The sequence below is a fragment of the Benincasa hispida genome, chromosome 8 (genome assembly GCF_027475165.1).
Source record: "Benincasa hispida cultivar pf3 chromosome 8, pf3_genome.v1.1, whole genome shotgun sequence".
Taxonomy (NCBI): domain Eukaryota; kingdom Viridiplantae; phylum Streptophyta; class Magnoliopsida; order Cucurbitales; family Cucurbitaceae; genus Benincasa; species Benincasa hispida.
Genome location: NC_143485.1, coordinates 56,698,727 through 56,725,860, shown reverse-complemented (window position 1 = coordinate 56,725,860; position 27,134 = coordinate 56,698,727). Strand labels below are relative to the sequence as shown.

Sequence of the window (27,134 nt, the reverse complement as noted above, 5' to 3'; positions counted from 1 at the left end):
TACTTTGCTTTAGTGCGTTCCACCTCTTAACTTCTTAGGCAGTTAGATGCGGCTAATTAACTTATAGACAAGTATTGCAACAACCCATCGACAAGCGTTACTACAGCCTCTCACCAAGCAAAGAGGATTAACTCACTATACTCGCACAACACACACCTCTCAATGGGTTACTACATGCATCCTATCTCTAGGCTACATGATTAAATATGCAATCGCCCTTGAAAAATAAACAATGAAGGTAAATGATGATAAAGATGAAGACGATGAAGAAGATGGCATTGAAGGAATCAAAATATGCATTGATTACAAAATATCTTAATATCTTAAGCTAATGTTTAATACAATACAGAGATCAGAGAAGAAATGAAAGACTTTGCGTCAAGGCTGCTGGTGGTGCCATGGATGGATGGTGGAGACGTCTCTCTCGAGTTCTATCTCCGGCGAAAGCTCTGGTCATCACTTGGACTGGTTTATGGAGATGAAGAATCCTCACAGAAAATCTTGCTTATGCTTTCATCTGTGATCGCAAACCTCTGCCTTAAGGCAAAAATTCGGATCATTTGAAGTGAAGGTCCAAGGGCTATTTATAGAGTTAAAATGCCAACAATAATCATGATTGTGTTATGTCTCACTGCTGCCTTTGTCGCGGTATGGGCAATGTCACATCATCTTATCCTGTTGATACTCCCAAAGTATGCATTTGAGCTTGATTCAACTGAAGTATCAATGCATTCCACCCATCTTGCGGTCACCTTTCTATTTAAGGTTATCATTCCGTGGCTGAAATCTCCAAGTGATGAATGCATTCGATCGATAGCCGCAACTTCCATGCGATAGACGCATTCGGTTGATGGCTGCAACTTCCATGCGATAGACGCATGCGATCACTGCATGCGTTCGTTTATGCGATAGCTCGACTTTCACCGAATGCGATTTTCTTTGCGGTCGCCTGGTTTCAGCGCATCCGTTTGATTTTGTGATTGCTTATTTCCAACACATGCGTTTGATTCCTGCGATAGCTACAAAAATAGACACTTTGATGCAAAACTCAAATTTTCACAAATTCTAAGTATTATCACCGCATTTTCTACTTGTTAGCCCTCATAATTCTAAATAAAAGGCTTATAATAACTGGCATTTCTGCCAGTTATCAGGTATCAGAGCCAAATTGTTCTGATATTCCAAATTTCACTTCTGTTTTGAACTTCTTTTACAATCATGGTGGATTTTAAGGTTTCTGCATTGCGTTTAATAATTAAATGCGTTTGTGGATGTGTTGATGAATGTTTATGGATGATTACCTCTGTTTAAAGCTTTCTTTAAGATTACAAAGTGTTAATTTGTAAGGCCCCTTGCATTTTTTGGGCATAATTAACAAGCAATCGAGTCTGTATTTAAAGTGTTTGAAGTTGGTTGAGTCGTTCGTAATGAAATTTCGAAGCACGGAGATGCGGTTTTCATCAAGGAAGAAGATCAAAGGTTGGTCGTATCATGTAGCCTAAGGTAATCAATCGTTGACATTTGGCTAAACGATCATGTAGAAAAGTTATGTGCAATCGTGTAGTATTTACTAAACGATCTTTTAGCTAATGCTAAACCATGGGGTAAAAAGTTTACTCTATCGTGTAGCATTGGTTGTTTGATCGCGTGGACGCTGAAGGTAAACGATCACGTAGAGCATTTGATGCTCATCATTTAATAAAAGGCGCGCGCACTAAACGATCGTGTAGCTCAGCATGCTTCATCGCATAATCACTGACAACACGATCACCCGGTATACGATACATGGACACTTGCTACACGATCATTTAGACGATTATACTTTACCACATCGTTGTCGTTAGATGATCGTTTAAGGCTTGTATTGCACGATTCGCACTGCACGATCGCGTGCCTTCATGCTTCATCGCATAGTCAAAGGTACACGATCAATGCTAAACGATTGAGTAAACAGTTTACTCTATCATGTAGGGGATCACAAGGATTTGGTACACGATCAAGGAGATGCGTTTCTTTACCCTGACAGTTCAAGACACGGTTCGCCTATTTAAATCAGAGACTCATTGTTCTTTGTAATAGTTAACTTTGGTTTTTGAGGATTTGAGGCTAATTATCCCGGTTCATCAACTTTTATTTAATATACATGAGATGTATGTTGTTTATATGCCATAAAACCCACCTTAGGTTATGCATTTTATTCATGCATCATATATTATAAGTGTTATAATATAGCAAAGGCGTGATGAAATTACTTGAAAGCATGCGCACGCATCATGAAATATAAGAGTTATACTTATGCATGCATTAAGCATATTCATGCATCATCTTTATATTATAGAGTTATAGTATAAGGGTGTATGGAAGCATGTATGCTTGGTTCATTGCTTTGTTATATAAGTTTTATATAAAAGTAGCAATGAATGAACAATGCATGGAGCATGACACTTAGGCTAATTTATAAAAGTTATGAATGCCTTATATGTGTAGCTTCACATTGTGCTAATTTTGGTTGTTTTCGGTTATAAGTGTTATAATGGAAATTAGAACTAAAATCGATAAGAAAAAGTTGCATGCGAACTTAGGTGAACTTATGTTTTAAAAGGGTTTTAAAATTTGATTGAGATAAACCTTAATTCCTGGTTTTAATGAGATTAGATATCTAAGTTTAATCATTTAAACCAGTTTAATAGGATTAAATTTATTTTCATAAAATATTAAATTTATATTAAATCTATCTATAAAGGACCTTTTGTCTAGGCTAAGGTACTTAAGCTGATGGAAACGGAACACCTCTACCAAGAAACCTACCTGGAAAGGTGAATTAGATAGATTTACTGCAAGCATGTGACAGTTGATCAAAGACTTCATTAAAGAGTTTAATGAATGATGATCAAAAGTTCAACTTTCTAAAGTAAGCGTTACTTTTGGGCAATCCTACAAAGTCACTTAGTTAAAATTATTAGCCGTGTTTTTTCTAAGTAAGCTAAACCCTAGGTTATAAGATACTCAGTGGGAGGAAGAGATATACATGATATATCAATTATTCCATTCACGTTTCTCCCTGAATGTTCACACGCCTCATGGTGCCCTGGGAGCATCCCCCTTTGGATGGTGTTTGCATGAGTCAATATCAAGGTGGACAGAGAGAGTATTTATAGTAAGTTGGTGAAGGATTTGTGTCAACATGTCCTGCAGTCTCCTTTATTGGTTCGTAACATGAGATCTTCTTGCACTCCCTCGTGGCGCCCTGGGAGTGTCTCCCTTCGAATGGGTTTTGGCGGTTGGTCAATATCAAGGTGACTCTAGAAATGGATAGGGTCACTTTAGTTTTTGCCCCAATCGGGTTTTTCCCTTTGGATTGGCTGCTTGTGCAGAACTCTAGGGCCTAAAATGAAAGGTCACACTTACGGGAAATTGTTTAGCAAGTTAATGATTTCTTGACCAAATCAATGATGGCTAGTCATTATAGGAACAAAAGTTGTTCTGGTATTAATGGCTGGTTGAGAGTGTCTAAATTTAGAGGAGGGATAAATTGACTACCCTTCGGTGGCTTTTGTCCTAAACCTTTGAAGCATCATTGTGAAGCTAGATGTCACACGGGTTTCATTTCAATTTTGCTAAACCGTATTAGATGTTGTTTTTCAACAAGGATCTACTAAAATCTAATGTAGATCAATTTGTTTTTCAGTAACTTGAATGATTTTCCGTTAGTTGCCTCTTTTACTTTTACCGATTACATACAATGGAAAAAGTATGTTAAAATATATTTTGTGGTAAATTACCTCGAGTTTTTCATGGTTGGGGAGTGTTCTCAAGTCCCGACCCTTGATGCACCGCGAAATGTTCATAATGCATATAAGTTGTGGATGAAGGCTAATTCTATGGCCCGACTTCACATTTTGGCTAGCATACCTGATGCACTGGTCAAAAGGGTTGAGAACATAGTCATTGCATGTGAAATCATGGACTCATTGCAAGAATTGTTTGAACGTCAGTTCTCACTTTTTGAGCAAAAAGGGATGGATGACAAAAAAACTGGTAGTGTCAGTTCCCAAGATAATCTCAAGTCTTTCTTGAATGTTAAAGGAGTAAAAGAGAAAGCAAGTATTGTTGACTCTAGAAAAGTTCATTGACGAGAATTCTTCTCTAAAATGGAACTTGGAGCTTATTTAGGTTCTGACACTGATCCCACTACTCTAAAGAAAAGGAAGAAGTTTAAAGACAGTAAATGTGATTTATTAGTCTTGGAGACGTGTTTGGTAGAGAATTAGTTCTTCTTACTAAGGATTTAGTTCTTTGCAAACATTGCCATAGGGAGAGTTGACTCTTTGAGTCGGTACTGATGAGGTTGTTTTAGCTGTTGCTCTAGGCAACCTGAAGTTATTTTTGGACAAGAAACATTATATGTTACTCAATAATGTTTTTGTAGTTCCTCATATCAAGAGGAACTTAATCTCGATTTCTTGTTTCATTGAACAAGGTTATACCGTCTTCTTTTCTGAAAGTAAAGTGTTTATTTTTAAGAATAGAGATTGGTTTTGGTCCAATGGAAAATAACTTGTATGTACTAAGGTCGTTAGTCATAAAACCTTCCTTAATACTGAAATGAACAGTACGGTGACAACTATAAAAAAACCAAAGGTTTCTCCTAAGAAAAACGCCCATCTTTGGCATCTAAGGTTAGGTCACATCAACCTCAATAGGATTGAGAAGTTGGTGAAAATGTCCATCTTTTCAAGAAGATAAGATGACCAAATGACCTTTTACTGGAAAAGGTTATAGAGCTAAGGAAACCTTGGAGCTTATACATTCAGACCTCTATGGTCCGATGAGTGTTAGAGCTCGAGGTGGGTATGAATATTTCATCTCTTTCATATATGATTATTCAAGATATGAGTATTTATACCTAATGCAACGTAAGTTTAAAGCCCTTAACAAATTCAAGGAGTATAAGGCTAAAGTTGAAAACTTGTTAGGTAAGAAGATAAAAACACTACGATCTGATCGTGGTGGAGAGTATATGGACCTTGAGTTCCAGAAATATTTGATAGAACATTGAATCACTTCCTAATTCTCGGCCCCAGGTACACCTCAGTAGAATGGTGTATAAGAAAGGAGAAACAAAACCCTGTTGAACATGGTTCGTTCCATGATGAGTTATGCTCATCTTCAAGACTCGCTTTGGGGATTTTTAGTGGAGACTGCATGTTACATTTTGAACAACATTCCCTCGAAAAGTGTTTCTGAAACACCTTTTGAGTCGTGGAGAGGCCGTAAAGGTAGTTTGCGCCACTTCAGGATTTGGAGATGTCAGACCCACGTGCTTATAGCTAACCCTAAGAAGTTGGAACCGGTTAGAAAGTTTACCTCTTTGTAGGCTACCCCAAGGAAACGAGGGGTGGATACTTCTATGATCCGAGTGAGAATAAGGTGTTTGTGTCGACAAATGCTATCTTCTTGGAAGAAGACCACATCTAGGATAATAAACCACGAAGTAAGCTTGTTTTATGTGAGATTTCTAGTGAGACTACTAAGAGTTCAACAAGAGTTGTTGAACAGACTGATAGATCAACAAGAGTTGTTGATGTTGGTTCATCTAGTTAACCATCTCAAAAGTTGAGACCGCCTCAATATAGTGGGAGGGTTATGAACCCACCAGATCATGTGTTTGACTGAAGCTGAGAACATCATTTCTAATGATGGAGTGGATCTGTTGTCTTATAAGTAAGCAATGGAGGATGTTGACAAAGATGAGTGGATTAAAGTCATGAACCAAGAAATAGAGTCTATGTACTTCAATAATGTCTGGGAACTTGTGGATTAGCCTGCTGGGGTAAAACCTATAGGGTGTAATTGGATTTACAAGCGAAAATGAAGTGAAAATAGAAAGGTGCAGACCTTTAAGGCTAGACTCATGATAAAGGGTTATACCCAGGTTGAGGGAGCGGACTATGAGGAAACTTTCTCACATGTTGTCATGTTGAAGTCTATCAGGATACTTCTGTCCATAGCCACATTTTATGATTACAAGATATGGTAAATGGACGTTAAGACTACATTTGTAAATGATAATCTTGAGGAGACCATCTACATGTCTCAACCAGAGGGGTTCATTGTTCCAGATCAAGAGCAAAGAGTTTGCAAGCTTAATAGGTCCATTTATGGATTAAAACAAGAATCTAGATCGTGGAACATTAGATTTGACAGTGCAATCAAATCGTTTAGCTTTAATCAGAATGTTGATGAACCTTGTGTTTTCAAGAAAATTATCAACAGTTCAGTAGCTTTGTTGGTATTGTATGTGGATGATATCCTACTAATTGGGAATGATGTAGGTTTTCTGCCTGACATTAAAAAGTGGCTAGCCGCCTAATTCCAAATGAAAGATTTAGGAGAGGCACAATATGTTCTAGGGATCCAGATCATTCGGGATCGTAAGAGCAAAAGGTTGGCCTTGTTTCAGACATCGTACATTGATCAAATATTGATCAGGTACAGGATGTAGAATTCCAAGAGGGGTTTATTACCCTTCAAGCATGGAATTATTTTGTCTAAGAAATAGTGTCCAAAGACACCTCAAGAGGTTGAAGAGATGAGACAGATTCCCTATGCTTCGGCTATAGAAGGCTTAATGTATGTAATGTTATGTACTAGACCTAACATTTACTATGCAGTAGGGATTGTTAGTCATTATCAGTCCAATCTAGGATTAGATCACTAGACGACGGTCAAAACGATTCTCAAGTATCTTCGGAGAATGAAGATGAAAAGGAAAAGGTTTGCTTCGTCTCTTAAGCTATGTGTTTTCTCTGATAAGCTTCATATTGTCTCTGTTAAGCTACATATTGTCATGAAAGTCAATTAGACCTATCACTAGGTCTATCACTACCTATCAGTGATAGACATTAATAGAATTCTATCAATATCTATGACTAATAAAAAATTGATGACTTTCTTGATTCTTATGTAACAATGACACATTACATTGTATTGTATTATTGCAGCAAAATGAATTTGAAGCTATAGAGCATCTAGGAAAAACTGATGATGATCAGCAAAAGGTAAATATCTAAGTTGAAATTTAAATGATAGACTTTTAACAGGAAGTTTCTATCACTAATATACACTGATAGGATTTTATCTGTGTCTATTAGTGATAGACATTCCTGATAGAAGTCAATAAGGTCAATCACCGCCCAACAGTGATAGACATTGATAGAATTCTATCAGTATCTATCAGTGATAGACATTCCTGATAGAATTCAATGAGGTCAATCATTGAACTGATGGAATTCTATCAGTGTATGGTATAATTCTATAACTTCCTTAATTCTCATATTTGCAGGAAAAAGAATTTGAAGTACTAGGGTAAAGAGTATGCCCTAGTTTATTGTTTATTGTACTTGTTTTTTCATGTATTGTACATTAGTCTCCCGAGGCATTAGGACAAGTGGGAGATTGTTGGGATTTGTGTCCTAATTCTTCTGGAGTCTCGTAGTTTGTAAACTTTGTACACATTGTTATTAATAAAATAAGAGTTATTTTATTTGCATTTACTCATATCTAATAAACAGAGATCCGTGGTTATTTTATGTAAACTTAAGCATGTATATGAGATATACAAGTGGATCATGCCTTAAGTAATAACCTAAAAGGTCTGTAGTATAAAGATAAAGGAGGGATACCTTATCCTTGTGACACTACGGATACAACCCGCTTTGTAGAGGTTTACAAGTGTTGTAAACTATTACAGAAGGTCTGATCCTGACCATTCATGTGAAGATATGCGAGCGGGGTGTCCTATACAAAGAGTTTATATAAGACCGAACCATGAGATGATTAGTTTCTTTATATAACATCGTTGATAATTGAGACTCACATCTCACTAAAACGACCATAAGTGACATGACCTTAATCCTGAGTGTTGTGGGAACTCTTGCCTATAAGGACGGTTCTTTGATTAGTATGGGTGAAAATGGCCAAATTTTCAACTTAATAAGTCTATCTTTTTGGGGATTTGTCTAATTGAGGAGCTAGGAACTCAGTCACACAAAATGAAATTCACTCCTTCCCTGATGCAGGGGTAAGTAGATAGATTACTCCCTTAAGGGCTGATTCCAAGTCTTAAACATAGTGGCCACATCCTCTCTTTGGAAGAGAGGACCTAGTCATAGTAGAACTATGACTTATTGTTTATTAGAGGAATCAGTTCCAGAACTATATGATAGAACATGGAATCGTTTCCCAACTCTCAACGTCGGGTACACCTCAGCAGAATGGTGTAGTAGAGAGGAGAAATAGAACCTTATTGGACATGGTTCAGTCGATGATGATTTATACTTCTTTACCAGACTCGTTTTGGGGTTTTGCAGTGGAGACTGCAACTTATATCCTCAACTATGTTCCTTCCAAGAGTGTTGCGAGAACACCTTTGGAGTTGTGGAAAGGGCGTAAAGCTAGTTTGCATCACTTTCGCATATGGGGTTGCCCAGCATATGTGCTTGAGGTTAATCCAAAAAAATTGGAACCATGTTCGAGGTTGTGCCTCTTTATAGGCTACCCCAAAGGTACACGAGGGGGTTACTTTTATGATCCTAAGGAAAACAGAATGTTTATGTCAACAACTGCTACCTTCCTAGAGGAAGATCAAATGAGGGAGCACATTCCACGTAGTAAGATCGTGTTGCGTGAACTTTTCAACGAAACTACTGAAACTTTAACAAGAGTTGTTGAAGGGCCTGCTTCATCAATAAGAGTTGTTGATGGAAGTTCATCTAGTAGGTCAGTTCCACCTCAAGAGCTGAAGGAACCTCGATGTAGTGGAAGGGTTGTGAACCCACATGTTCGCTATATAGGTTTCACTAAAATCCTGGCTATGGTAGTAGATGGCGAGGTTGAGGATCTGTTGTCTTATTAGAAGGCAATAAAGGATGTTGACTACATTCTTCAAGAATCCCTCGACCAGTCTCCAAACGTTCAAATGAGCATATGAACGCAACGACCATAAACACCAACAACATGACCACGAACACAACGAATGACCAACAGCTCCTCAAACCTAATCAAGTTTAACTCGATCCACGAACTGAGTGAGAACAACACCACAATAGTTACCTTGGTATTCTCGATGTGAGAATTCAGAAGTTTTGGGCTCTGTATGATCTTGGCTTGAGGAAGAGACTGGAGGTATAAGACTAAGTAGACGATCGAGCAAATGGGAGATAAGATGCTGTTCTATCACATAGACGATGTGCTCGATCGTTTAGTAAACTGAAGCCTATCACATAGACTTTTCTACTCGATCGTGTAGCTATGATCAACTGACTGACTATCGTATAGTCAACTCTGCACGATCGTTTAGTCTCTGTCAACGCTATCGCTTAGTGAAACTCTTTCACTTGATATCTTGTCTCCGTGAGAACTTTCCGAATGAAGTAACTTCTAAATTTAGGAAAACAATTTTTTTTATCTCACGGTTACCTTAAAACTACCAATAACCTCCCACTCATTCGATTATTAGAGAAAAGGAATTAATTATCATATAATTAATATATTATAAATAAATATGATAACCAACTTATCGTATTATATTTATAACCTATAGTTTTAATATTTCGTCTCATGAATCATATAAACCATAGTTCTTTTTCTATTTTATGGTACTTGATATAAATTATATTTATATCAATTCATTCAAATAATTTATCCCATACATCATACCAATTATATCACATATAATTTAATTTTCCCTTGTTAATTTGAACACTTCAAACTAACCCCAAAATCTGATTCTCAACTTGAACTTATTGAGCTACCAAGGGGACCTTATGGACTTGTAGCTTGAAGCTCCAATGGTACGTGAATAGCTGACTAAACTCTTTAGTTACGAGATCCACCATCTGTTAGTTGCCAGGCACTCCACTAAAGACTGACAGCTGCACTCTTCTCACTACAGATATATTTCTGTGCTTATATTAACCAATCAATAGTGCGATAACCCTTCACAAATCACTGGTAAGTACAGTTGGGCCAAATTATCGTTTTGCCTCTATAGTTACATCTTACTCCTTAAGTACCACTGATTCCTCTAATGAACAATAAGTCATAGTCCTACTATATCTGGGTCCTCTCTTCAAGACCCAGAATCGGCCCTTAAGGGAGCAATCTATCTAGTTACCCCTACTTTGGGGAAGAAGTGAATTCCATCTTTTTTTAATTGAGTTTTTAGTTTCCCAATCAGACAAATTGCCAAAAGGGTAGGCTTGTTGAATTGGCAATCTGGCCACTCTTACCATACTAATCAAAGAACCGCCCTCATAGGCAGAAGTTCCCAAAACACTCAGGATTAAAGTCATGTCACCTATGGCCATTTTAGTGAGATGTAAGTCTCAATTATCAACAGCGTTATATAAAGAGACTAATCATCTCGTGGTCTAGTCTTATACAAACTCTTTTATATGACAACCCCGCTCACATGTCTCCACATGAATGGTCAGGATCCGACCATCTGTAGTAGTTTACAACACTTGTAAACCTCTACAAAGCGGGTCGTATCTATAGTCCCACAAGGATAAGGTATCCCTCATTTATCCTTATACTACAGACCTTTAAGGTTATTACTTAAGGCATGATCCAGTTGTATATCTCATATACATGCTTAAGTTGACATAAAATAACCACGAATTTTGTTTATTGGATATGAGTAAATGCAAATAAAATAACTCTTATTTTATTAATAACAATGTGTACAAAGTTTTCAAACTACGAGACTCTGGGAGAATTAGGACACCAATCCCAACAATGTCCCACTTGTCCTAATGCCTCAGGAGATTAATGTACAATACATGAAAAAACAAGTACAATATACAATAAACTAGGGCATACTCTATACCCCAGTACTTCAAATTCTTTTTCCTGCAAATATGAGAACTAAGGAAGTTATAGAAGTATACCATACACTGATACAATTCCATCAGTTCAGTGATTGACCTCATTGGCTTCTATTAGGAATGTCTATCACTGATAGATACCAATTCTACCAGTGTCTATCACTATGTGTGCAATGATTGACCTTATTGACTTTTATCAGGAATGTCTACCACTGATAGACACTGATAGAATCCTATCAGTGTATATCAATAATAGACACTTCCTGTTAAAAGTCTATCATTTAGATTTCAACTTAGATATCTACCTTTTGCTGATCATCATTAGTTTTTTCCAGATGCTCTACACTTTAATTTCATTTTGCTGCAATAATACAATACAATGTAATATGTCATTGTTACATAAGAATCAAGAAAGTCATCAATTTTCTGTTAGTGATTGACACTGATAGAATTCTATTAGTGTCTATCACTGATGGGTAGTGATAGACCTAGTGATAGATCTAATTGACTTTCATGAAAATACGTAGCTTAATAGAGAAAACACATAGCTTAAGAGACGAAGCAAACCTTTTCCTTTTCATCTTCTTCCTTGAACACTGTTGTTAATTCTTGTGTCTTTGAGGTTTCCAAAGGTAGAGGTTCTATATCGTCAAAATGATCTTGTGTTTGAATCTCTTGTGTTTATGTATAAGATTCCTAAAACAAAAAAAAAATATATAAATCAAACACAAAGATAATGAAAAGAATGAGATTCCTACAATAAAAGACACAAAACAAATGGAAGAAAAATGCGTTGATAGGCAGTGATATGTCACTGTCTATCAGTACAAAAACTTGTATACAAACCTTTCCTTCATTCCCAATTTTAATCTACAAGAAAAAACAATTTTAGTTAGTAAATGTATGTACCATTTGTAAGTTTCAAGAATGAGCTTTATTTTTCTCTATGGTCTCCTCAACCTCTTTTTCTTGTTCTTCTTGTCAAAGCTTTTAAATTGAAAGTCTATCATTCAGTCTTTCTATGATAGTTTTTAACATTATGGTGATCTCTTCTTGGCCTTGTTTCAAACTTTCCTGCTCTTTTTTTTACCCTTTGGTGGCCATTTTTCAATTCTTCTATTTCCTCCATTATATTTTTTCCATGCTCCTTTTTTCCTCCAATTAAATCTCTTCCTTCATTTATTTCTTTTTCTTTTTTTCTTTCTCTTTCTATCTTTTCCTTCTCATTTTCTTCCAAATCTATCAAATATTTGATAGTTGTTGATTGTGATTCTTCTTCTGTTGGAAGTAATGGAATTACACAAAACTACAAGTTTAAACACATGTTAAATCATTGGATCAAAAATAGGAAAACACTAACAAGTTTTTTTTATGATATATGTCTATGACTGTTTTTGCTGATAGATAATGATAAAAATCTATCACTGTCTATCAGTGATAGACTATTATCTGTTCTTTGTTTGAAACCATTGAAAGTAATAAAATCAAGGCTATGATAGAAAATACTTACATCATTTCTTTGAAAGATATTCTCTTCAAGATTTCTCCAATTATCAGGTTGCAAGCACTCCCATGATATTATTCTTGGACTTTGATTGCATTTTTTTCTTCCAAATCGAATATCTATTGTTGAAAGTTTTGGTATTATTTTGAATGCCCAATAAACTAGTTCCAAAGGGAAACCTTGAAGGCATACATAATCGTTTTCAGTAAAAGAAGCCTTTTTGAAAAATTGATATGTCAAGTTATATAACTATTAAAAAGAGAAGAAAAGAAACAAACACAGATTTTACGTGAAAACCCTAGATCAGGGAGAAAAACTATGAAAGGAGAATTTTTATTCTTTTAATTTTCTGATACACAGTATTCAACACAGGACAGGTATAAATAACCAAACTGAGAGAAACCCTAGACAGTAGACACTAAGAAAAAGACTAAAACGCCCTTAGGGCTAAAACACCATTTCAACACTCCCCCTCAAGTTGGGGCATAAATATCAATGAGACCCAACTTGCTAATACAAGTGTCAAACGTCTGTCTAGGTAAGCCCTTAGTCAGGACATCCACAATCTATTGACTAGATGGGACATAGGGAGCACAAATACTACCATTGTCAAGTTTCTCTTTGATAAAATGTCGGTCAATCTCAACATGTTTGGTTCTGTCATGCTGAACAGGATTATTAGAAATATTAATAGCAACCTTGTTGTCATAGTAGAGTTCATCGTGTCATGACTCTTTTGATGAAGATCTACTAATACCTTCTTCAACCAAATTTCCTCACGGATACCCAAGCTCATAGCTCTGTATTCAGCTTCAGCACTACTTCTAGCCACGACACCCTGTTTCTTACTCCTCCATGTAACAAGATTTCCCCATACAAAGGTACAATACCCCGAGGTTGACTTCCTATCAGTAGTGGAACTGGCCCAGTCTGAGTCAGTGTAGGCTTCGATGCATCTTCTATCATTTTTCCTGAACATCAAGCCCTTCCCAGGTGTTGACTTTAGATATCTTAGAATCCGAGTAAAAGCTTCCATGCGTCTCTCACACGAGGCTTGCATAAATTGGCTTACCAAACTCACAACATATGAAATATCAGGTCTGGTGTGTGAGAGATATATCAGCTTCCCTACAAGACGTTGATATCTCTCCTTATTCACTGGTACGTCATCTACTAAATTTACCAGATTATTGTTAACCTCAATCAGAGTATCTGCAGGTTTACATCCAGTCATCCTAGTCTCTTGTAAAAGGTCTAACGTATATTTTCTATGAGACACTAAGATCCCTTCCTTTGATCTTGTTACCTCCATGCCTAGGAAGTACCTCAAAGAACCAAGATTTTTAATTTCAAACTCCTCTGCCATTTTCTACTTCAGCTTGTTAATTTCTACATAATCATTCCTTGACAGAATAATATCGTCAACATATACGATTAACACTGCTACTTTTCCTGGTGTTGATTTCTTAGTGAACAAGGTGTGATCAAAGTGACCCTGAATGTACCCCTGGGTTTTGACAAAGGTAGTGAAGCGATCGAACCAGGCTCTAGGGAACTGTTTCAGACCATACAAAGACTTCTTTAGCTTGCACACGTGACTCCCAAACTGTGCTTCAAACCTTAGAGGAGGGGTCATATAAACCTCTTCTTCCAACTCACCATTTAGAAATACATTTTTTTACATCCAACTGATATAGAGGCCAGTCTAGGTTCACAACAACAGAGAGAAGAACCTGAATAGTGTTGAGTTTTTCCACTGGCGAGAAAGTTTCTGAGTAGTCCACCCCATATGTTTGAGTGTATCCTTTCGCGACTAATCTGGCCTTATATCTGTCGAAAGTCCCATCGGACTTGTACTTGACTGTGAACACCCATTTACACCTGACTGTTTTGTGACCTCTAGGAAGAGCAACTAGATCCCATGTTTTGTTGGTCTTGAAGGCTCGCATTTCTTCTATAACTGCAGTTCGCCATTCAGGAATTTCCAGAGCCTTGTACACATTTCCTGAAATAGTCACGGTGTCCAGACTAGTGGTGAAGGCCTTGAATCTTGTTGACAAGCTACTGTAAGATAAGAAGCTTTTCATAGTGTACTTGGTGCAGGACCTTGTTCCCTTTCGTAGAGCAATTGGTAAGTCTAGGGTAGCATCAATTTCACTGGTCTTGTTACCCTTTTCTTCTGTATTCATCTGCTGCACATTTTCAGTTTCTTGAACATCATCAGGGGGAAATTTATTACTCTCATCCTCCCTAATTTTGCAAAGAATCGCTGCATCATCAGTGTTCACTACATTACTTTCAACAGAGTTATTATTATCAAGAGTATGGTTACCTTGAGCTGGCTCTGGTTCTGACTCTTGAACACTTTCCGGTGGAGCAGCAGGGGGAACTATTTCCTTTCGTAGATTCTTCCGATAGTAGGTTATCTAAGGAACTTGTTTTGTAGGAAGGATAGGATTGTCAGGAATGGGAGGGCCAGGATTAGTATAAGGAATTGGTCTAGGATTAGTGTCATGAATTGGTTCAAGAAACAAGTCTACAGCAATGGAATAAGTGGATGACGTGTTAGCCTCTTCACTCGAAGTCTCCCCTTAAAGACGACTAACAGGAAAGAAAGGCAACTTCTTGAAAGGTGGCATCCATGGTGATAAAGTACTTTCGGTAAGATGGCTGATAACATTTGTAGCCCCGTTGATGGAGCGGATACCCAACAAAGACACATGTTTTAGCCCTAGGAGCGAATTTACTATGGGAACCATGATTATGGACAAACACCGTACACCCAAACACCCGAAGAGGAACATCTGGGAAAAGACGGGTAGAAGAGAAGGACTCTTTGAAATGGGCTAAGAGATCTGGAACTTGAGAACTCGGAAGGCATTTGATTAATGAAATGGGCTGCAATGACTACAACATCTCCCCATAGGTATGAGGGTAAGGATGCAAGAATCATGAGTGCTCGAGCAACCTCAATAAGGTGACAATTTTTGTTCAGCCACCTCATTTTGTTGTGGGGTATAGGCACAAGAGTTCTAGTGGATGATACCTTTAGAGTTTAAAAACTCACGGAGGGATTGATTAACGAACTCACGGCCATTGTCACTCCGAAGGATAGCAATTTTGGTATTGAACTGGGTTTCGACCGTGGTGTAAAATTGCTGAAAGACTGTAGTCACTTTAGACTTATCCGTAAGAAGGAACACCCATGTAAAACGAGTGTGATCATCTATGAAGGTAACAAACCACCACTTACCCAACACGGTTGTGATATTAGATGGGCCTCACATATCACTATGTATCAGGTGGAAAGGTTGGAAAGGTTTGTAAGGCTGGGAAGTAAAAGACACTCGAGGTTGTTTTACTCGTATACACACATTGCAAGATAAAGATGAAATATTAACATTACGAAATTAATGTGGAAATAAATAATTCATATAATAAAAATTTGGATGTCCAAGACGAAAATACCATAACAGGAAATCAGTTTCAGAAATAGTAAGGGAAGATAGTAAACAAGTGCTAGATAAACTCCTAGAGGAAGCATCCTTCGAAAGGAAGTAGAGCCCCTTATTGTGTCGGGTAGTGCCAATCGTCTTCTCCAAGCTCAGGTCCTGAAACAAAACATTGTCCGGTAAGAAAATGACATTACAATTCAGATCTCTGGTTATTTTACTGACAGATAGCAAATTATAAGATATCTTTGGCACATGCAAGATATTCTATAAAATCAACCCTTGAATAGGAGATAAGTGACCTTTCCCAGCAACGGAAGCAAAGGACCCATCTGCAATTCGTATTCTTTCGTTTCCCGCACTTGGATAATAAGAGAGGAACTGATCAGATGATCCAGTTAGGTGGTTCGTTGCTCCTGAGTCAAGAATCCATGATTCATCCCCTTCAACCAAGAAGCTAAAGGACTGAAAAGTACCTGATTGTGCCAACCATGCTTAACTCTACCTGGCTAGTGGCTGATGATGTACCATCCCCTGTTTCACTAACAAGAGCCCGACCGATTTTAGACTTATCATTCGCAGGTCATCGCTTGCCATTCGGTGGGCGACCATGTAAGTTCCAACATTGATCTTTGGTGTGCCACGGTTTCTTACAGTGCTCATAGATTGGTGGGGATTTTCCATTCTGTTTGTCGCTCTCTGGTCCCGAAGACTTGGCCTCAAACGCAACAGAATCTAAGTGGATGTTGCTAGTGTCACTCATAGCATTGGTTCTGTCCTCTTCAAACTTGACCTCTGAGCATACTTCCATTAGAGATGGCATTGGTTTCTGTCCCAAAATCCAACTTCGGACACCATCAAATTTAGGGTTTAAGCCAGCCAGAAAATCATACACCCGGTCTGCCTCCTCAATCTTTGAGTACTAAACTTCGTCAACATGACAATTCCACACGACTTCGCAACACAAATCCATTTGTTGCCACAGTAGGGACAATTTATTGAAATAAGACGTTACGCCAAGAGTCCCTTGTTTGTACTCATGAACATGTTTCCTCAAGGTATAAAGACGTGAGGCATTTTTCCTCTTTGAATAGAGCTTCTAGACAGCTTCCCAAATATCCCGAGTGGAGGCTGAGTATAGAAGTGGCTTCCCAATCTGGGGTTCCATGCTGTTTATCAGAATTGAGCGAAGAAGAGAGTCTTCTCATTTCCATATACGTTCCTGGGGATCACCGGGGTTTAATCTTGGTATTTCTCTAGTTAGATACCTGAACTTGTGACGTCCCTCAAGGACCATTCTTACTGATTGGGACCAAGAAAAGTAATTCTGGCCATTAAGTTTCTCATCAATAGAAATCCTTATAGAGTTTCCCACAGAACCAGACATAATATTTGCTACAGGTAAAGTAGAGTAAGCATTTACCAGTGTTTCTGAACATAAAGAGAAGTCTGAATGTGGATGAAAATCAGTTGCAGAATTTGTCGTGGAGTCGATATTTGCTGCTATAAGTTTGCCAACTACTGTTCAAAGCCAACGGTTCCACCAGAATTTGCCATAGGTTGGTTTTGCCAGCTTTATTTTGGCTAGAGGATGGACCAAAAGAAGGGCTGGGAACTAGCGGACCATACTGGTTCGGCTGGACCGAATTCGGCTAGATCCGGTTCGGTTGAACCGATTGGTTCGATTGGACTGGCTGGACCGACTGAGAAGAGTGGGTCATCCATGAACGATCTAGTACGTATGTTAAGGCCGGCGGCTGACTTGCAAACAAAGGCTGGAGTTCGGCTGAAGATTGGTAGTCACGAGTGGTGAAGTTAGGCTATGAAAAACCTTCCGTGGCTGGTGACTTTTCGTGCATCGACGGGATCTGAGAAAGAATATGGTGGAAATCAGATGGGTCACAGACAGTGAAGCTTCGATCAACGCTAGTCGGATTGAATCTGTGTATTCCGTTGGTCCGTGCATTGTGGAGGAGCCCGGATCCATGCGTCGATCGAGTCTGGGAGCTCCGTTGGTCAGGTCTGCAAAGAAAGTCCACTAGCCACAGATTTAAGGATCGGGTCGAGTCTGGCTGAAGTTTGGATCTGACACAAATTTGAGGAGTTGAGGCAAAGTGGCGTTAAATAATGCTCAACGGCTTCTCTTATGGCTGCAGCAACTTCAGCGTTCATGGATCCCTTCGTTCCAATAGAGGTTGTTGTTGGAGTCTCTGGTTTGTTCTCATCAATGACGGCTAGGGCTTCGTCGCCTTGCTCTAATACCATATTGAAAAGAGAAGAGAAGAAAAAAACACAGATTTTACGTGGAAACCCTAGATCAGGGAGAAAAACCACGATAGTAGAATTTTTATTCTTTTAATTTTCTGATACACAGTTCTCAACACAGGACAGGTATAAATAACCAAACTGAGAGAAACACTAGACAATAGACACTAAAAAAAAGACTAAAATGCCCTTAGGACTAAAACACCATTTCAACAATGACAATCATCCCTAAGGATAGGTTTTAAATTCTTCTTCATTGTCCAATATGTCAACATGTTTCCAATTAACAACATTGTGTCCTTGCCTTGAGATTAAAAAAGACTCTAAGAGAAGAAGGTTTGCCAACTTAACCTTGACACTATCACTTTTAGAATCATGTAGGAACTTAAAGCTTCTCTCAATGTCTTTTCTATCAATCGAATCATCATTCTTAAAGACTATTTTTTTAAGTTAAAAATTTTTCTCTTTTTCTTCTAAATCTATTGATGGTAGTTGAGTACCACTTAAACCTATGATTAAACAAAACTATTTCAATCCAAACTCTGCCATATGCCCTTTAAAGTTAAAAGCCAAGACATTTGGCTTATTTGTGATGCATTGTCTTCTTAGAAGGTAGTTTATGAATCTTGTGGGCATTTTCTCAATTTTTAATTTAGAAAGTGACCGAAATGACCATTTCTAAAAGTATTTAAATTCCTATCATATAATTGGTTTTTAATAATTTGTATTACATCTAATGAGATGCATATTGTTATCTTCAAATGCTTGTTTTGGTCTTGCATTATTGTTTGATGTTCATGTTCTTGTAACACCTGTTTAAACATACAAGTATCAGCAAGAAAGAAGTTATATATGTCTATATTCTATCATAAACTATCACTTACTATTATCATTTGATGAGTTCTATCACTATCTATCATCGATAGACACTGATAGACAGTGATAGAAATCCATCACTGCCTATCATCGATAGACACTTATGGAAATCTGAATTCTATCACTGTCTATTATCTCTTTATATACTAAAGCATGACAGTTATAAGTAGCCTATGAATGGTAAAAACACTATCTATAAAAGAAATATCAAAACACCAACTGTAAGTGGCCTCAACTAAATATATCGAAGAAAACATAATGTATATACATTGGTAGTAGTATGAATGATAGAAAACATAAAATATATGAGAACATATTCATATCACTAATAGATAGTGATATACCCCTATCAATGTCTATCATAGTTTGTTTATACCTTTAGTTTTAGTTTCCCTTGTTCTCCCTTTTGAGTTTTTGCCTTCTTTTATTTATTTGATGACCCTTCTTCTTTAACAGGATTTCTTTCAATGTTGTTTACCATCTATACACAAAATTTAGGGTTAATAAATACTTAGTGTTAATAAATATTACCAGTAAACAAGATTAAACTTAATAAATATAATCACGAAAAGAAAAGAGTTGTACCTTTTGTTGTTGATGTAGTGGTAGAAGAAGCAGCAGAAGGATTAAGAAGAAGAAGAGGACAAAGACAGCGGACGAAAAAGGCATGTAAATAGAGGGGAAAAAAGCAGTGAACGAAGTCGATTGAAGAAAATGACCTAAATAGAAAAATGTTGGGGAAAATCAATCAACTTCGATCGAAGAAGCGTCGTGAAGCAGCGTGATGGAAAAGAACCAAGTCGACTGAAGCAACATGATGGAAGAAAAAGAAGAAGAAGAAGAAGAAGAGTGAATGAAGTCGGGCGAGAGAGAAGATGAACAGTTAATCGCTGAAGAAGGAGATGAAATATTAGAGGGAAAATTCGGTTGAAGAGGAAAAATCGTGCTGGACTTTTTTAGTATTTCACACCATGTTTGAGCTTTGGTTAGGCTGCAACTTTCATTAGTTTTTTCTTTTTTGCTAAAGATTGTAAATACTTTGGTCCAGATTTTTATATTTAAAACTCCACCACGTCAATTCAAATCGCTCATTTATTTATATCTATATATTTTTACTTTTCCAAATTTCCATAAATCCACCATTAAAACAAATCCAAAATCCAAATTCAAAATTTAATTCCTTCAAAATCCAAATCTCCAAATTAATTTATCCAACTTTCCTTAAATTAAATTTAAATTTTCAAATATTCGAAAATATCACTTAAATTAATTATCTTACCTCCCAGATCTAATCTTAACCTCTATTTAACAAAATAATCCAAATAATTCAAGATAATTTAATAAAAATTACTTGAAAATTTCGAGATGATACAAATCATGCTTGCTCAAATTGAAAAGAAAAAAATTGAGAAAACGAAGAAATTGTTGATTGCCTACAACTGTTCTTAATTACTGATTGTGATTAGTTGCTAATTCTTTGCAGCAGAAGAAGAAAATCCTCGTGCGACTTTTTTAATATGAAAGGGAAAAATTGGAAATTTTGAAAATTTCAAACGGGTTAATGGATTTTGCTATTTATGTAAATATTTTGCCTTATATTCCTACAATAAAAATTCCTTTTTTTTATTTTATTTGTGAAAAATACTTAGGTACATCTAGGTTATACTCTCTGCAGCCTCACCTAATAAAAAATTACAATTGGGTAATTTATTATTACAATCGGGTGATTTATTGTTTAAAAACTGATTAAAAATATTTTTGTGCGTAGGGAAATGAAGATGATGATTGCATCTAATCATTATTCTTATTTGTGTGTATGTGTCAATCGAGTTGAATTATAATAAAAGTGATCAAATTTATATACTTATATCAATCGATTCAATTTCGTTCAATCCGGTTGAATTAAAATAAAAGTGTATGTGTGTTCTCTTTTAACCATATCAAACTTATATCAATCAATTCATTTTCGTTCAATCTAGTTGAATTATAATAAAATAAAAAAGAAAAAAAATGTTAGGAATAGCACATTTAGGTTTTTCATCTTATAAAACTAGCGCGCCTGTTAAAAACTTGTAAAAATAGTATTCTCGATCCATTTCGGACGAGATCGACTACCGAAAATTAGTTAAAAAATTAATTGTTTCTAACTCATCGATTACACACCGAGATTTGCTAATTTTTTATGTAATCTTCTCAAATCTTATTTTATTTTCAAATTTTCTCCAAATTCGGTTATGTTTACTAAATATTATATCAAATTATTACGTAATTTTTCAAATCTTTAGATATGAATTTTCAAAATTCACATGGGTTTTCCAATTAGATTTTCCAAATTAATTCAACATTTTTAAATTTTGTGAAAGATCAAATTTTTTGAAAAAATTGGGTAAGATTTGGGATATATATAGAATATGGGTATTATTCCTATTCGAATATATGAATTCCAATGTTAATTATGTTTGGGATTTCCCCGAGAAAACTCAAATATATAGAATTTTGGTGTTATTTTGTCCGAGATTGATACCAAATGTACATAATCTCGATGTATAATCTGGCGAGATGTATCGAAAATTTAAACATGTCATTTTCTAATAAGAAGAGTAGTGTTGCTTAATATTGTTTCTTGTGAATTATTGACTTAAAGAAATAATAGTAAAACAATAAAGACGTTTCTAAAACAGATAATTTAATAAACTAGCATATCCATAACAATGGAAGATAGCACTCAAATGCGGTGAAAATATTATAAAAAGTCACAAGTTTGGCCAAGTCAAGTACCATTTTATTTTTTCCTATCATTTTATTTTCTCCACTTGCAAGCTGCTAGTTTATTATTATAAAAATAAAAATTTATTAATCTGAAAATTTGTATGTGACGATTGAAAAAGAAAATATACACCTGGAGTTAGACCCGCTACTGTATAAAATAAAATTCAAATTAAATGAAGACTAATCCAACATAAAGTACAAAATTCATATGGTTACCAAATCTACCATTAAAAAAACACGATTAAAGTAAATAGTAAATGAATTGATATAAAAATTTTACGTGATTCATTAACAATATATTAATTACATGTATGAGCTACCAGACTTCGTATTTGATTTTGAAGGCATTCCAACACACACCTATATTCTATGAAGTACAAATACTTATGCAAGACAAAGAATCAGTATCAGACACATATCGGATACTAATACTTTCAGATACTGCATAGATACGTATCTGACACACGATTTGACGTATATATATTTTTAGATACTTTCTAGATACGTATTTGATACGCGATTTGACTATATTTATTTTTTTAAGAAAAAAACAAGTAACTTATATAATCTTTCCCAATTTAAAATTAGGCAATCTATTTAAAAAGTTCACTACTCAAGTCCAAAATTAATAGAAAAATAAATAAATAACGGACCAAACTATAGATTAGAATCATCTTATCTCCATTTTCACATTCAAAGTTCACCAAAATATAGACCATTTGGATGTCTTCAACAATAAGTTCTTTGTTTACCTTCATACTTCTCTCTCTAATCTTTTCTTCTTATTTTTTTGCAATATGACCCACTTTTCTATTGCATTTTATTAACTATTGTACTTCAACATCTTAGATATTGTTTTTTTGTATTGTATTTCAGTGTTTTTATTCTATTTTGTGCTATTGTTATTAATTTGTATGCTAAATTTATCTATATCCTAGATTTTTTTAAAGAAAAAAATGCATTTTCAATGTATCAGTATTCTTGTTTTTTAGAAATATATATATTAAAAAAATATATAAAAAAATGACGTATCCTTAGATGTATTCGTATCTTAATTTTTTAGAAATTGACGAATCGTCGTATCCAATCATATCCGTATCGTGTAGCGGTATCTGTATTTGTGCTTTATAGATTTTCATGTGTTTCTTTGTTTTCAGTCATGTTTATGACTATAATGAAATGGACATATAAATTAACAAATCCATGTCTTGCAATTGTTGAGATATCCATCAAAATTCTACAAATCGATGTATTTTTATATTGTTGCTTGAAATTTAAATGAAACATGTTTCTTAATTATCTCTATATCGTTCCACATCATTTATCACGTCGATTTTAACTTATAAATTCTGGAGATAGTTTTGAAACATAAAAAATTTATAGGTAGAAGGTATTATTACACCGTTGAAAAAGTAAATATACTTTTAAGATAGGAAGCAAAGTTGAGAGTATTTTTATATAAAAATCCAATTCCTTAGAATATAGAATGACGATGACAATATTATATTTGATATTGTCAAATTTAAGAGTACCGTCAAAAGATACATGATGAACCTCGCTGATAAAATTAAAAATCAAAGTTGAATTATTTCACAACGTACATGAATTGATAATCAGGTCAAAATGACAAATTACATGCTTTGAATCTGAAAGAAGCCATGGGAGAACTGATTTACAGGTTCAAGCTTTCGGCTTTTCTCTTTCTCTTGACGACCATAGCTGTGTTTCCAACAAAATCATTAGCAATCGATAGCATAAACGCAGGGGAATCCATCAATGGTAGTACCCAGATATTAATTTCAGCTAAAGAGAAATTTGTATTGGGAATCTTCACTCCCCAAGGCTCCAAATTTCAGTATTTGGGAATATGGTTCAACAACATCCCACAAACTATCGTATGGGTCGCAAACAGAGACAACCCACTTGTAAATTCTTCTGCCAAATTAGAATTCAGAAGAGGAAACATTGTACTTCTCAACGAAACAGATGGAATTTTATGGTCTTCCACTTCTCCAGGATCAGCGGAAAAACCAGTAGCTCAGCTATTAGATACAGGTAATTGGGTCGTTAAAGAATCTGGATCTGAAGATTATCTGTGGCAGAGTTTCGATTACCCCTCTGATACTCTGTTACCGGGCATGAAACTGGGTTGGAGCTCCAAAACCCGCCTGAACCGGAAGTTAAGATCGTGGAAAAGCTCAAACGATCCGTCGTTTGGGGACTTCACTTACAGTGTGGACCTTAATGGGCTTCCCCAATTGGTAACTCGCAAGGGACCCATCATAACGTACCGGGGCGGCCCATGGTACGGTAATAGGTTCAGTGGTAGCGCTCCTCTCAGAGATACCGCAGTTTATTCTCCAAAGTTCGAATACACAGCCGACGAAGTAACTTATTCAATCGTTGCGAGTAGTCTGATTGTAAAACTTGCACTTGATGCAGCTGGAACATTGCATCAAGTTTATTGGGACGATGGTAGAAAAGATTGGTATCCTCTGTATACATTGCCAGGGGATCGCTGCGACGACTATGGACTCTGCGGGAATTTTGGTATTTGTACATTTTCCCTTACTCCACAATGCAATTGCATGGTTGGGTTTGAACCCAAATCGCCTGATGATTGGAAAAGGTTTAGATGGACAGATGGCTGCGTTAGAAAGGACAATCAAACTTGCAGAAATGGGGAAGGGTTTAAAAGAATCCGCAGTGTGAAATTGCCAGATTCGTCAGGGTATTTGGTGAATGTTAATACAAGCATTGTTGATTGCGAGGCGGCGTGCTTGAATAACTGCTCTTGCTTGGCTTATGGAATAATGGAACTTTCTACAGGCGGCTATGGCTGTGTCACTTGGTTCAAGCAATTGATTGATGCTAGATTTGTTCCTGAAAATGGACAGGATATCTATGTGAGAGTGGCGGTTTCTGAATTAGGTATCAAATTGTAAACCCTTCCATTCTAGTATCTCTTTTCAACCTTTTGTTAATGTGTATGTGAAGAGAAGATTATAACAATGATGGTTCATTTGTTTGTAGACTCGAACAACAGGAAGCTTGTAATTGCTGTTAGTGTGTCTGTGGCTTCACTGATAGGCTTCTTGGTTTTAGTGGTTTGTTTTATCCTCTGGCGTAGAAGGAAGAACGTTAGAGGTAAAAGTTCCTTCAACTTTAGTATATCAGTAATCTGTTAATTGCTCATTATGCTTTCATTTTCGTTTCTTATCTTCAGATTTTGTGATGGGATCACTGCAGGTGAAATTCATAGTCAAGAGAATGAAGTTGAGATGCCACTCTATGATTTTTCAACGATTGAGATTGCCACAAATAATTTTTCTTTTTCCAATAAGATAGGGGAAGGTGGTTTTGGTCCTGTATACAAGGTGTTCTTTCTTGCTAAGATCTTTGTTGAATAAGCTTCATAGCATAATCTTCAAGTTGTGTTTCTCACTAAGCAATCTGTCTTTTTTTTTTCAGTGAATTTTTTGTTTGAGAAGATCATGTTTTTATTGCACATGAACTCACACATTAGCACATACATATGCTGTACAATACAGGGAAAGCTTCCATGTGGACAAGAAATTGCAGTAAAAAGGTTGGCAGAGGGCTCTGGTCAAGGACAAAGCGAGTTCAAAAATGAGGTTTTATTGATTTCCCAACTTCAACATCGAAATCTTGTCAAGCTTCTTGGTTTCTGCATTCATCAAGAAGAAACATTACTGGTTTATGAATATATGCCAAACAAAAGTCTAGACAACTTCCTCTTTGGTTGGTGCCATTTCTCTCTGTGCTCCTTTGGTTGAATAGATGTTAATGGATACTTCTAATTCATGATCGATCTATTTATGTTCTTTTGACTGTGATGCTAGATAAAGAGAGGCGATCTTCACTTAATTGGCAAAAGAGATTGGACATTATAATTGGGATAGCTCGAGGTCTTCTTTACCTTCATAGAGATTCAAGACTTAGAATCATACATCGGGATCTTAAAGTGAGTAATATATTATTAGATAATGAAATGAATCCAAAGATTTCTGACTTTGGAATGGCACGCATGTTTCCCGAGGACCAAACTATGACAAAAACCCAAAGAGTTGTTGGGACCTTGTAAGTATTTAGACAGTTTTACTTGTTGCAACATTTTTTCCTCACATTCTTTCATAGATTTTATTCTAATGAGTTGTGGGATAAAATTATTAAACAAGTGAATGATACCACTGCAGTGGCTATATGTCTCCCGAATATGCACTGGATGGATGTTTTTCGTTGAAATCAGATGTCTTTAGCTTTGGAGTTATTCTTTTGGAAATAGTTAGTGGTAAGAAGAACAGAGGCTTCGTCCATCCAGATCATCAGCTTAATCTTCTTGGACATGTGAGTATCAATGACATTGTTTCAAACTAATGCATGTTACCTCAAATTAGACACTTTATAGGCATGGAAACTAACCCAAGTTGAGAAATCTATAGGCATGGAAGCTTTGGGATGAAGGCAATGCTTTGGAATTAATGGATGCAACATTGGAGGATGAATTCCAACCTTCTGAAGCGCTACAATGCATTCAAATAGGACTTTTGTGTGTTCAACAAGATCCAGATGAAAGACCAACCATGTGGTCAGTACTTTCAATGTTAGAGACTGAAAATATGTTATTATCTCCTCCTCGACGACCTGGATTCTACACAGAACGAATGATTTCAAAGACGGATAAATCATCGACTGAGATCTCCTCTTCCAATGAAGTGACCTTTACACTACCACAAGGACGTTAGTAAATAATAAAATCACTTTGCAATGGATTCTAAATGACTCGACTCTCTATCATTCATTCTACGTTTTCAAATGCATTGCATTGTAATTTGGCCATTTTACTACTATATCTTTTCTATGTAAGTCTATCTTCGGCTAGTTAATTGTATGTTTGGGAGTGATTTTGAAATGGAAAATCACTTTTTATCATATTTAAAATTATTATAAAACGTTGCCTTAATCACTCAGAATGACTTTAATGTTTAATTTTACACTTTTAAACGAATTATTTGTTAAAATTGATTTTGGATGATTAAAAATATTTGCCCAATAATTTTGGAAATTATCACTCTCAAATATATCTCTTTGTTAATCAAACATAACCATGTATGATTTACCGTGAAAATGAGGCCTTTGAATCTTTAAATGGTAACTTTATAGTCCCTGAAAAGTCTGGCAATGTTGGAATGTGGACCACAAAATTTCACGAATAGAATTTGATTGACTGACATATTCAAGTCAAACTAGATTGATCAATAATCATTTCAAAGTAATTATCTGAATAATAATGACAAAATACATTATATTTAATTTGCATAATTTGTATTTGACTTGGCTCATGGTTCATCATATGCC

General features: G+C 36.0%; 1 protein-coding gene across 1 annotated transcript; it reads left to right on the top strand.

Annotated features, from left to right (window-relative positions):
- Positions 1-23,243: 23,243 nt before the first annotated feature.
- Positions 23,244-26,742, top strand: LOC120083377 (G-type lectin S-receptor-like serine/threonine-protein kinase At4g27290). Its single transcript, XM_039039116.2, has 7 exons — positions 23,244-24,686; positions 24,789-24,902; positions 25,005-25,132; positions 25,307-25,517; positions 25,619-25,856; positions 25,973-26,123; positions 26,219-26,742. Exons 1-7 carry the CDS (start codon positions 23,414-23,416, stop codon positions 26,519-26,521), a joined length of 2,418 nt encoding a protein of 805 aa, XP_038895044.2. The 5' UTR covers positions 23,244-23,413; the 3' UTR covers positions 26,522-26,742.
- Positions 26,743-27,134: the final 392 nt, after the last annotated feature.

Excerpts from the sequence above, each read along its gene's own strand:
- LOC120083377 (XM_039039116.2), top strand. The coding sequence starts at position 23,414 with ATGGGAGAACTGATTTACAGGTTCAAGCTTTCGGCTTTTCTCTTTCTC. Across the intron at positions 25,857-25,972 it reads CAAAGAGTTGTTGGGACCTT|TGGCTATATGTCTCCCGAAT; the intron begins GTAAGTATTTAG and ends ATACCACTGCAG. Across the intron at positions 26,124-26,218 it reads AGCTTAATCTTCTTGGACAT|GCATGGAAGCTTTGGGATGA; the intron begins GTGAGTATCAAT and ends AGAAATCTATAG.